The sequence below is a fragment of the Symphalangus syndactylus genome, chromosome 20 (assembly GCF_028878055.3).
Source record: "Symphalangus syndactylus isolate Jambi chromosome 20, NHGRI_mSymSyn1-v2.1_pri, whole genome shotgun sequence".
Lineage (NCBI taxonomy): Eukaryota > Metazoa > Chordata > Mammalia > Primates > Hylobatidae > Symphalangus > Symphalangus syndactylus.
The window spans coordinates 55,664,931-55,677,639 of NC_072442.2; the positions used below are offsets into that span (position 1 = coordinate 55,664,931).

At 45.8% G+C, this 12,709-nt stretch overlaps 1 protein-coding gene across 2 annotated transcripts in view; it reads right to left on the bottom strand.

The window, feature by feature from the left end:
* The window catches only part of MYOCD (myocardin), a 130,012-nt gene that overhangs the window by 30,893 nt on the left and 86,410 nt on the right, over positions 1-12,709 (bottom strand). For both annotated transcript variants that reach the window (XM_063628314.1, XM_063628315.1), the window contains one exon: positions 1,942-2,117. In XM_063628314.1, coding sequence (XP_063484384.1) covers positions 1,942-2,117 — 176 coding nt within the window. The remainder of the gene's footprint in view (positions 1-1,941; positions 2,118-12,709) is intronic.

Consider the following 12,709-nt stretch of genomic DNA (forward strand, 5'->3'; position numbering starts at 1 on the left):
CTGGCACCTGTGAAAGGCCCAAAGGATTCTTTTCTCTTGGAGCCTCAGTGTCCTCATCTGTCAAACATGATTGCCAGGAGAAATGACATACAATGATTTTCGCATCTTGCCTGGCATTGTTCAGTGCTTGTTCTCTTCTTCCCCTCTCCTAAGGTGAAGCAGAAAAGAACTTGCCTTTTCCTCAAACCATTCCTAAATCAGAAGCTGAGGAATTTACTGTCAGAATAATGTGTACAAATGATCTGATATGCCGTTTGATGTTATCAAAGAAATTTGGCTGCAAAGACCAGCTGTGACATGCAGGGGAAGGAAAAATGCTTTGATTATACCCTCTTGCACAATAAACACACGAGCATCTCAGCTCAGCTTTCCATGCCTCCCTTTTTCCTCCCATTTCACTTTTTCTCTTTGGCAGCTTTAGGTTTGCTCTGATGGGGTGAAGATAGGCATGACAGTGATCAGTAACTGGCATGGTTTTGGGAAACGAGGCATGGAATGATAATTATTTTAACCGTCCCTAATATCTGTATGGTATTTTCAGTGGGAAAAAAATAACCCAGCTTTCAAATGTATCTAATTTCACTTCATTGCACAATTTCTGTGAGGCCAGGAGTGGTAAATGCTTCCTAAAGGGAAGGGGCTGAGGGTCTGAAGGGCTCTCCGGAGAGAGGCAGAGTTGGAAGAGCTTACAACTGGCTTTCACACTTCCACATCTCCTTCCCCTCATACGTGGATGCCTGCGTGCATCTCTCTTAAGGGCTCCATGAATACCCTCTGGCTGGATTTCCCTGGCGTGGCTGACACTCTGCCATATTTCTAGAGCCCACCCAGTTGCTCGGCCTCACAAAGCTTTAGTTCCTCCTCTGTCAGAATCAACCTCGATGATATCCACTTGGAGGGGTCTCTGATTTCAAATGAGGAAACTTTTGTGATGCACTTGGCACTGCCCCTGGCCCAGAGTGAGCACTTACTATGTAGCAGGAGCTGTTGTTCATAATCATCATTATTCTTTTTTTTTTTTTTTTTTCCCTTTGAGACGGAGTTTCACTCTTGTTGCCCAGGCTGGAGTGCAGTGCCCATGATCTCAGCTCACTGCAACCTCTGCCTTCCGGTTTCAAGTGATTCTCCTGCCTCAGCCTCCCGAGTAGCTGGGATTACAGGTGTGCACCACCATGCCCAGTTAATTTTTGTATTTTTAGTAGAGACAGGGTTTCACCATGTTGGCCAGGCTGGTCTCGCAGTCCTGACCTCAGGTGATCCACCCGCCTCGGCCTCCCAAAGTGCTGGGATTACAGGTGTGAGCCACCGTGCCCAGCCCATAATCATGATTATTCTTTATAAATGTGCTTTAAGAGTATTCTCAATACATGTTCCTCATGCTCAAGGGTTTATAGATTTGTCCAGAAAGAGGTGAATGTTATGGTTGGGTTGGGGCTGAATTTTGCAGCAGCTTGCTAGGTAGAAACCTGCTAAAAGTAGAAGCAACGTGGGCCTCCTTGCCTTGGAGAGAGCCGGTGTTTCCTTCTCTCCACTCCCTGGAGCCCTGTAGTGAGTCCTCAGTGCACAGAGAGATGGTGAACTTTGAATCAGTCCTGCTCTGGCACTTCCTAGCTGGGAGATTGTTGGCGAGTCACCCAATCTCACCGAACCTTAGCTAGTTTGTCCATAAAAATGGAGATAAAAGGTATCTGCTTGGCAGAGAAGATGCTTAATGGATGAGTTAAAGGGTGTAGTTCTGGAGGTTCTCTTGCAGTGTTTTCTGGAGCTTTTGTCACCCCACACAGAGGCCTGCGCTGAATAGAGTGAGAAGAGGTATCAAAATGCTGTGGAAGTCAGGGACATCTCTGGGTTCTCTAAGCAAAACCAGCTGTAACAGTGTTGATGTTAAGACTGAAACAATAATACACTGAGATGCTGTTTTGCTTTTTTTTTTCTCTTTACCTGGTTTGTCCCCAGAGAACCTGTCGAAGGGGTATCTGAGGCTTTAGCGTCTGGCGGGGATCCCGCTGGGTTTTGGGGGTCTTCACTTCGAGTCTGATCCGGAGAAAGCCCATCGCTGCTGCTGTCCTCTTCAAAGGCAAAAGCATCCGTGGATTTGGAGAAACTCACCTGGTTACCTGAGGGGGTGAAATCCAGGAACTTGGTCAGTGGCTTAGGAGCATCAAAGGGCATTTTTGGAAATGCTTCGATGTGTCATTTCTGTTAAAAGTACACCTCTCTCTCTCCAGTTTAAGTTTAGGTAAGAGTGAAGCTATACTTTAAATTATTTGGTTTATAAAAAGCGGTTTGTTTGGCGTGGCGGAAAGAATGCTCTATCAAAGGTCTGTCATCATGTGTTAAACTGTATTTTCACGTTTTTGCATTTCTTCCTGTTTTCTTTGGGAACCCATATGTTTTTGAAACTAAACTGGGGAAGGTAAAGGAAAGAACAGAGAATGCTGGGTGCAGAATGAGGCCAGAGGAAAACGTGGTGGGAGCATGCGCCCGTGTCTCTCGGGTTTTACGATGGAGATGGAATCGAGATGACAGCCTGCCATTTGCATCATCTTCAAACATAAAGCAGGGCACACAGCATGCAATGTTTAGCAAACTTTGTTAATAAGGATAAGCTAGGACAGCTACTAAGTTTAAATTCCTAAATGTCAGAATTAGCTAATGTCACCAGCGTGTCCCAAAGAGCCATTCAACGAATGCATGACTGTTTACAAAAGCCATAAATGTGTCTCAGAAACCTCAGCTTGATCCTTATTTTTTATTATTTGGCATTTCTTTGTATTCCTCATATCTTTGTGTCTATTTTGGAATTCCTCAATGGCTCACACAGGCAGAGACTCTTCCTCAGCCGCCTGCATGGTTTTGCTAAGGGAATAGACAAATTGGTGTGGGAGAGGGGTTATCACACCAGATGGGACTAGAATGACATCCTTACATGTCCCTTATGTTTTTATTTGCCAAATTTCATCTGGTTTATTATCCGGCTGAACAGTACACAATGTGCTGAAGCCACATAGCTCTCCTGACCCGAGTCCAGGGACTGCTCTGCTAAAGGAATTTAGGTATTATCAGGAAGTTTTCCAGCCTGATATTCTGCAATCACACTGACAAGAACTTTTGACTCTTGCCTTGTGCAGATAAGAGAAAGGAGCTCTCACTGCAGGGATTGCAAAGGCAACGACGAGCTGGAAGTAATGGAACAAATGTGGCTTTGGGCTTGTCATCACCACCACTGCTGGCATCTGTCACAGGCCCTCTCACAGGCATCCAAGTGTCACATCAGGAAGGAGGCCGTGCAAGGACAGGGCAGGGGGAAACTCCAGTCACAGGCCCATGGGGCAACCCACTAACTGGGAAAGGTTTGGGGCTGAGCATTTCTGCTCCACGGGTTATTTATAAAAGTCATTATCGCTTTCTCACGAATACAAAAGTAATACATGTCCATCATAGAAATTCATACCTTAGAAAAATGCCTAATGTGGCTGGGCACAGTGGCTCACACCTGTAATCCCAGCACTTTGGGAGGCCGAGGCAGGTGGATCATGAGGTCAGGAATTTGAGACCAGCCTGGCCAACATGGTGAAACCCCGTCTCTACTAAAAATACAAAAATTAGCCGGGTGTGGTGGCGCATGCCTGTAATCCCAGCTACTCGGGAGGCTGAGGCAGGAGAATCGCTTGAACCCGGGAGGCAGTGGTTGCTGTAGGCAGACATCACACCACTGAACTCTAGCCCGGGTGACAGAACAAGACTGTGTCTCAAAAAAAAAAAAAAAAAAAAAAAGATTATGTGTATTACTGAGGGCCAGGTAGGCAGGCAGTAGGTGGGTGGGTGGGTAGGGGTTAGGGGGTTAAGTGTTCTGCACTCCAGAAGTCACTGCATTTTCTCGGGATCCACACGGCACGTGCCCCGGGCCAGTGCCATTCACACTCTCAGAGACCCAGCATGTGACTTTGTCAGCCTTTCAGGGCAGCCAGTCTTCTCTGCCCAGCAGGACCCTCAGTCTGAGAGCTTCGTCATGTCACCTCCCCAGCCCACTTCCTTCAGTCTAAATGCATGTGGACCTTCTCTGATCTGATACTTCTCGTGACAAAGACTCCTCCTCTCTCCACACAGGGTATCACATCCCAGATGTGTACAAATTAGAGGAAATTAACCAAATTGCAAAATCTTCTACATATTCTAACATGTGGGTAGAAATGTTAAGAGAAGGGGAGAGTGGTTTCTCCTCTTATGCCCCCAAAACCCTAATTTCATTGTTTCAAGTAGAGAGAGAACAAATAATAAAAATAGCAGGTGGCTGAGTAGTTTACCTAGCAGTGCCAGCAACAGCAAAAACAGCCAACTTTGTTAGACTTCAAAATAGTTCAGGAAGGAGGCACATTTTCTCATTTCTTTTTTTTTTTTTTCTTTTTTTGAGATGGAGTATTGCTCTGTCACCCAGGCTGGAGTGCAGTGACATGATCTCGACTCACTGAAACCTCCCCCTCCAAGGTTTAAGTGATTCTCTGGCCTCAGCCTCCCAAGTAGCTAGGACTACAGGCATGCGCCACCATGCCCAGCTCATTTTTGTATTTTTGTGGAGACAGGGTTTCACCATGTTAGCCAGGCTGGTCTCCAACTCCTGACCTCAGGTGATCCACCCATCTCGGCCTCCCAAAGTGCTGGGATTACAGGCGTGAGCCACTGCACCCAGCCTTCTCATTTCTTTTAAATAAATGAACACATTGTAAGGTCTGGTCTACCCAGTTATTTCGGGACTGAACTAAGACCGCAGTGCCAGCCTTTGGAATCTCAGACTCACCTGGCAGAGGGGGTGGCAGAATTAGTCATCCTTCCTGGAAGTCAGCAGGTGAAGCCATTGTGTGGTTTACGGAACATCATCAACCTGCCCGGTTGATTGGGGGATAGGTAGGGCAGGGGTAGCACAGAAAATGACCAACATCACTACTTTTTTTTTTTTTTTTTGAGATGGAGTCTCGCTCTGTTGCCCAGGCTGAAGTGCAGTGGCACAATCTCGACTCACTGCAACCTCCACCTCCCGGTTCAAGCGATTCTCCTGTCAACCTCCTGAGTAGCTGGGACTACAGGCACGTGCCACCACATCCGGCTAATTTTTTATATTTTTAGTAGAGACAGCGTTTCACCGTGTTAGCCAGGATGGTTTTGATCTCCTGACCTCGTGATCTACCTGCCGCAGCCTCCCAGTGTGCTGGGATTACAGGCGTGAGCCACGCACCTGGCCTACTTTGTATACATAGGTCTTATACTAAGGGTGTCTCCAGAATTCCACAAAATAGCTGAATTTTTGAGATCTGAGGGAATGACTGTGACATCTTGCTTTTGAGGAACAAAGAACGCAGGAGATTCTGGGAAGGGAGAGTCCTGATGAATTTAATTTGGACTCGCCTCAGTAAAGGGGTGGAAAGATTGCTGGAGCCCTGAAGTTACCACCAGTGAATCAGCCCTTTCCACTCTGACACCTGGCATTTGGTGACCTCAGGTCGAAGCATTAGAATGATGTGGAAAAGTCTAGAAGTTGAGCATCTGGAATAAAGGTGTAGGTAATCAATCCCCCTTTCCCCAGGGCTGGACGGAGCATTCCTAAGTTGTTGCGTTTAACTCCAGGCTTCCCATTTTCAGAGGAATAGAGACAAGCTGAGGTGTGATCAGATAAGATATGGCTAAGAGAAGAGACAGAAAACCATGACAAAGGAGATCCTTGTATCTCGATGGGACACAGAGAATCTGTCACGGGTCAGACTGCCTGGTGAGTGCTAGTGGTGGTTACAGGGAGGGGACGGCGATGCGAAGTTGTCCAAGAAGGCTCCCCGAGGAGGTGGGATTGAATGGCGCCTGAAGCGATTGTCAGCGGTGGACAGGATAGCAGAAAGGGAGAGGGGCGCGTCTGACAATGAAAGCATGCGGCGTGCGGACGAGAAATGATAGAATGGCCATTAGCATGCTTGGGTTGGGGAGGATGACAAAGAAATGCTTTCAGCCAGGGAGAGGGCTATTTTAGGAGCCAACGCCCAGAGAGACATCGCCTGTAGGAGTCTCCCTTGCTTAAGTCAATGAAATGAGGAAACCATGAGTGCGTGGAACTACACCTCGAGTACAGGTTTACACCTGCGTAAACAACCAGGATGAGTGCCAAGGCCCAAATATGACTCCTCTCCGGTATCTAAAAAGCACGATGTGCCAAGTTAGAACACACTGACAGCTGCACTGAGGACCACTGGTCGCTGTCCAGGCCACAAGACCTCACCATGGGGGCCCCTGTCAATCACCACTCCTTCAGGGCTACAAGTGACTGGTTTAGATTTGCCACTGCCAGGGCAGAAGATGAGGGAAAGGGCAGGGAGCCCACACACAGCTATAGACTTGGCTCGTCGCTGTTGATGGGAAAAACCTTAACAGTGGAGGGGCTCCTATAAGTACACAGCGGTGGCTTCCTTTTGGCATGAACACAACCTATGGTGTGCAGTGTGGTCCACAAGGCCCTGGGTTCTGGAGTCAGGCGCATGTGAGTTTGCTTTTGGGTTCTACCAGTTCAGGGATAGCATGACGGTTGGCAAGTTATTTGACCACTCTGAGCCTCAGTTTCCCCATCGATAAAATGGGAATCATCATCATCATAGCTGGCTCTCAGGGTTTCGAGGATGAGGTAACAACATATGGAAAGCACTGGGCCCAGTTCCTGGCGTGTAAGTGATGAAGAATTTCTTGCTGTTACTGTTACTATTGTTTTTGGTAGCAGCATCTGTTTGTCTCAAGTTTAACATCATCAAAAATAAACAGACCACCCAGGAGGCAGTTTATCCTCTGGTCAGCTTTGCAAAGGTCAGCACAACTCCAGAACCAGAAAAACTGGTTGGTCCTGAGAGGTTCCTTCTGGGAAAGCAAAGGTGGACCTTCTTCAGAGTAGGACGAGTGTGGGTGGAAAGGCTGGCATGCCACTCCCTCTCCTTCCTGGTTCAGGCCAAGCCCATGCAGAGAGGGACAAAGGTCACTTTATCTGACTGCCTCTGGAACGACCAAGTCTACTGGCTCCGTGGTGTGACCCTGGGCCTCCGCTCCAATCTCCCCCAGCATGAGGCTGGCTGGGAGCTGATGGAGAGCGGTGTGCTGGCTATTGTCCCTGCAGACGCGTCAGGGGTGTGATGACAAGGACCTGCTTTGGGAAGCCCTGACATCATCCTCTGGCTATGCTCGCAGGGCTGGCTCTGGGCACTGGCCCCTTGGGGATCTTGGGCTGGTGACTCGGAGCCTTTCCTCTCCCTCTTGGAAGTGATCAGATGAATGAGTCAGTTGTACTTTCTTTGCATAAACATTTAAAATGCCAAGATTAAAGCAAGATAATTGGAGTCCTAGTTACCTTTCTGTGAGGACCCACACCAAGGGCAGGAAACCATGAAGTGGAATGTGAAAATGCACCTCCTTCCTTATCAGCCTGTGAGCTGGCCCAGTCCACTGCAATAGAAGCTATTTTAAATCATGGACAGACTACCTCCTAACAACCTGGAAGAGACTGAAGCAAAATTTGCGTTCCAACGGAGAAAGTTGTACACAGAAAAGTAGCTATTGTTTCAGTGTAGCTGTTGCCTAAAGACATTTGCATAGATTTAGCATGTCATAGTCTACAGACTGATTGGACTGTCTAACCAAAGTCAGAACTCACTGCTCTGGAAGGGGATCAGATACTTTTATTATGGAAATAGCATAATAGGTAGATGTTTGAATGAATAATTTTTTTTACTCAGATCCCTGGCACTTTAGAAATTTGCCTTATGTCTTTTTTTTTTTTTTTTTGAGATGGAGTTTCGCTCTTGTCGCCCAAGCTGGAGTGCACTGGCATGATCTTGGCTCACTGCAACCTCCACCTCCCAGGTTCAAGCGATTGTCCTGCCTCAGCCTCCCGAGTAGCTGGGATTACAGATGCCTGTCACCATGCCCAGCTAATTTTGTATTTTTAGTAGAGATGGGGTTTCTCCATGTTGGTCAGGTTGGTCTCGAACTTCTGACCCCAAGTGATCCACCCGCCTCGGCCTCCCAAAGTGCTGGGATTGCAGGCATGAGCCACCACGCCTGGCCTTTTTTTTTTTTTCCTTTTTTTGAGAGATAGGGTCTCACTGTGTCACCCAGGCTGGAATGCAGTGGTTTGATCATAGCTTACTGCAGCCTCAAACTCCTGGGTTCAAGTGATCCTCCTGCCTCAGCCTCCGGAGCAACTAGGACTACAGGCATGCACCACTATGCCTGGCTAATTTTAAATTTTTTTGTAAAGATGAGGTGTCACTGTGCTGCCCAGGATGATCTTCATGTCTTTTGATACACCTGATCCTCGTGCCACGCAAGTCACGAAAAGCAGTTAACCTGTGTAAATACTTGCCCTGCGTTGCTCTTGAGGTGAATTCTCTAGGGATGAAAAATAACATCAGGCAAGGCAGGCGGATCACGAGGTCAGGAGTTCGAGACCAGCCTGGCCAACATGGTGAAATCCCATCTCTACTAAAAATACAAAAATTAGCTGGGTGTGGTGCCGCACACCTGTAATCCCAGCTACTTGGAAGCCTGAGGTGGGAGAATCATTTGAACCTGGGAGGCGGAGGTTGCAGTGAGCAGAGATCATGCCATTGCACTCCAGCCTGGGCGACAAGAGTGAAAACTCCATCTCAAAAAAAAAAAAAAAAAGTGCTTTATCCTGTCTCCCTTTTCTCTTTTATAGGATGCTCCTCAGCCCCTCCCAGAGCCTCAAGCTGCCCTCAGATTTCTAGAGGCCTCTCCCCAACTTCAGCTCCCACCTGGACATGCCCTGCCCACCTCTCAATGATGCCTGAGATGGCTTCCACGGAGGCAAAGCGCTTACTTCACGGGGCGGCAGAGGCAGACTCCAGGCACTTCTTTTCCCTCTCAGCGCTCACCCTTTCCTCCTGCCACTCCCACATGCCCCAACACTCCCAGCTCCCCGATTCTCTTGCCCAACTCTTTCCCAGAACCATCCTGAGCAAAGTATTTGTCATGTATGCCTTAGTGTGTTTCTTTACCCCAAGGGTCGTTTACTCTTTGGAAATTATTTCTCATGATGGAATGATAGATTTTGTTCATAAGAAAGTTATGCCAAAGCAAAATTTCCTTTTTTATGCAAAAGCAAACAGCCTTACCATCTCACTCAGGGTCATGGTTATTATCTAGCTGCCTTCAAAATGAACGATCAGAAAGGGTGAAGATTTTTGGCGTCTCTGAAGAATGACTAGATTCTTAGTGAATAGGAGGGTTTTGTTATGAAGTCTGAGAGTGGGGCACATTGGTGAGCAGTGACTAGCATAAGATCTTTTATAAATGTAAGTGATAGAAATGGGTGGCTTCTGGACCAGCCCTGGAGGGGCTGAATTATTGCTTTCTACATGAAAGGGTCATGGTGATAAAAAGAACAAATTTAGTTTTGACAATGGAGCTATATATTCTAAATCACGGGTTCTTTTTTTTTAAAAAGCCTGGCTGGGCATGGTGGCTCATGCCTGTAATACCAGCACTTTGGGAGGCTGAGGTGGGTGGATCACCTGAGGTGGGGAGTTCGAGACAAGCCTGACCAACGTGGAGAAACCCCATCTCTACTAAAAATACAAAATTAGCTGGGCGTGGTGGTGGATGCCTGTAATTCCAGCTACTTGGGAGGCTGAGGCAGGAGAATCACTTGAACCCGGGAGGCGGAGGTTGCGGTGAGCTGAAATCACGCCATTGCACTCCAGCCTGGGCAACAAGAGCGAAACTCTGTCTTAAAAAAACAACAACAAAAAAACCTGACTCAGGTGGGAAGCCTGGCCCAGTCCCATGAAAAGGTGAGAACACTTTAGGAGAAGATGCTTGTCTTTTGGAGCTGAAAACCTGGGCCCTTCTACTGTTGGTAAAGCTGGGAAGGCCAGCTTGGGTTCTGTTTTACTCAAGCCAGGAGTCAGACATTTGGACAATATACGACTTTCGTGGGAGCTACGGGATGTTCATGTTAATGGAAGAAAATGCTCTGATGACCAGCGAGAGAACTAACAAGCTAAAAGTAAGCCTGTAGGGGTCTCAACACAGACGGATATTTCAGTAATAATGACCACTCATAAACTGAGCAAGACCATGCTAAACTCCAGGATATAATTTCTGTTCTCATGAATCATCGCTTCCATGTAACACAATGCTTTCTGTATTCAGTGTTCTGGCCTGATTAGCGGTTTTCTACGAAGGGGATATAGGCAATGAGGTGCATGCTCTCAGATACGGCCCCAAGGAGGACCAAGTCCCCTATTCCCCCACAGAACGTCATTTTAGGGTGATGAACCTGTTTTTTTCCCTCCATTTGGAAACTGTAAGACTCTATGAATTCAGAAAGTCAACTTGCAGGCTGGGAGTGGGATCGGAAACTGGTACTCAAGAGGAGAGGGGAAGAGACGTGGTGCTTTCATCCAGCTGACTGCAAGAGGGATGATGTCTGGGAGTAAGAAGGAATATCCCAGGGTAGGGACAGTCCTCTGTCAAAAATGTCCTTCCCTGTGTTGGGAGAGGTTCTAGATTCTAGAGTTTCTATTGCAGGGTTGGAGAATTGTTGGTCCTTAATGAAGTTTGGAGGGAGGGAGACAATGACTAAATGATCCTCTCAGAGCTTGGCAGAAACTCAGAAACACAGCTGCAGATAGAGCTGGAAAATGTAAACACATCTGCAAAGGCACGTGGACAGGGAAGGGAAAATATACAGAGGCTGGAAGAATGATACACAGTGCAACCACAACCAAGGGAGAAGATACGATCACAAGAAGTGACCCACAGAATAGTGAGCTGGGTCACCTTCGCCATTGGAAGGACTATAGCTGTCTCTATAGCTGTCTCTAAATGCGCTCTCTGTAGCTGTCTCTAAGCAATTCCCTCTGTCTTTATGATATTCCTGTTCACCTTGCCTGTAAAAACTCAGGCACATTTAAAGGGTCATTGCTAAAGAGGCTGATGCGTAGATGAGTAACAGGTGCTCAATTGCCCATTACTGCTGTCCACTTTTGGATTTTTCTTGGATTAAGTCACCCTGTATCTTCTGCCTCTTTCTCTAGCCATTCCTTTTGTGTATTAGTCACAGATTCCCTGCTTCTATCTTAAATACTACTGCATGGGAGCCACATTTTAGCCCTCTTCTCTTTTTATACATCCTAATTCCCCGCAACTACCTTCCTCCACTGGGCGCTCATCATTCTTCAGAGAAACTTAGAACAACTGGGAGCCAATACTGTCTACTACTTGAGGCCAATAACTTTAAAATTCAGGAGGGGAGTGAGAATTTTTAGTAATAGGTAAGTTGTACAAATTAAGGAGAAAATTTGAGTGGACAAATAATTACGGACAAAATTGCAAAAAACTCAAAGAACTACTCTTGAAAAAGGTACTGGTTTCTTAATTTCCTTGGTTTCCTACGATTTTAGTAAGCACTGTTTTAAAGCAACCAATCATTGTGATCATATTTAAATTCTTCCAGAACATGAAAAAATATGAAAAGGTAATTATAAACTATTTTGTGAAGTATGTGTAGGTTTGACATTTAAATCTGAAAAATATAAAACAACAACATAGACCAGCATCATTTATGAATATTGTGGCAGACAGGACTAGCTACTTATCAAAAACCAGGATCCCCCTTCCATAATACAGAGGCAGTGCTGGAAATGGCTGTTCAGCCAGAGAATACCTTTCTCAGCCATTTGTACTGTTCTCACAGTGGAATGTGAGTGGAAGTGATGTGTTCAGTTCCAGGTTGAGTTTTTTTTAATAAGTGGATGAAACTTCTCATCTTTTCTTCCCCCTTTGCTGGGTACATTCAGAGAATGACAAAGCTCTAGGGCAGAGGTTGGCAAACTAAGACCTGTGTGCCTGCTGCCTGTTTTTGTAAATAAAGTTTTACTGGAACATAGTCATGCCTATTTGTTTACTTACTGCCCATGGCAACCTTCCTGCTACAACATCAGAGTTGAGTAGTGACAGGGGCAGTCTCAAGCATTTATTATCTGCTCCCTTAAGAAAAAGTGCCACCCTCGCTGTGGGGAATGATGGCGCAACAAGACTGAAGGAGGCTTTTCATGGAGCAAAAGCCTCTCTGAACTCTTTCCAAGCAAGAAATACACCTTTCTTGTTAAGCTGATGAAGTTTGGTGGTTTGTTCCCCAGCCAGCATTATCCCAACTAATAACGAAATAGATGCAAAATCCCAAATAAAATACTAGCAATTTCTAGAACCAAATTTATGAGAGATTGTTTTCCCCTAGAAATTCAAGGAAGAATAGGAAAGGTAGCAATATCACATTATTTGGTCAAAGAAGAAAAGCCACTTCATCATCTTTTGATCTGCTTTGAAAGCATTTTAAAAAACTCAACATCTGTATTGCAAACTACTCTTAGTGGGACAGGAATAGAGAAATACTTCCTTAGAATATCTATCCTATACCAAAGGCTACATCATATACAGATGTGAGTGACTAGAAAAATCCCCATTTAAGAGAGAAACAAAACAAAAATGTATGTAATCATCAATATAAGACATTATAACATGATATAAAACATAAGGCAAAACTGATATAATATAATAAATATAATACAATATTACTTTTGAGGCACTGGCAAGGTATCAATAATAATAGTATTCTGCTATGTAATATATCAATAGTTATTAAATTATATATTAACATTAT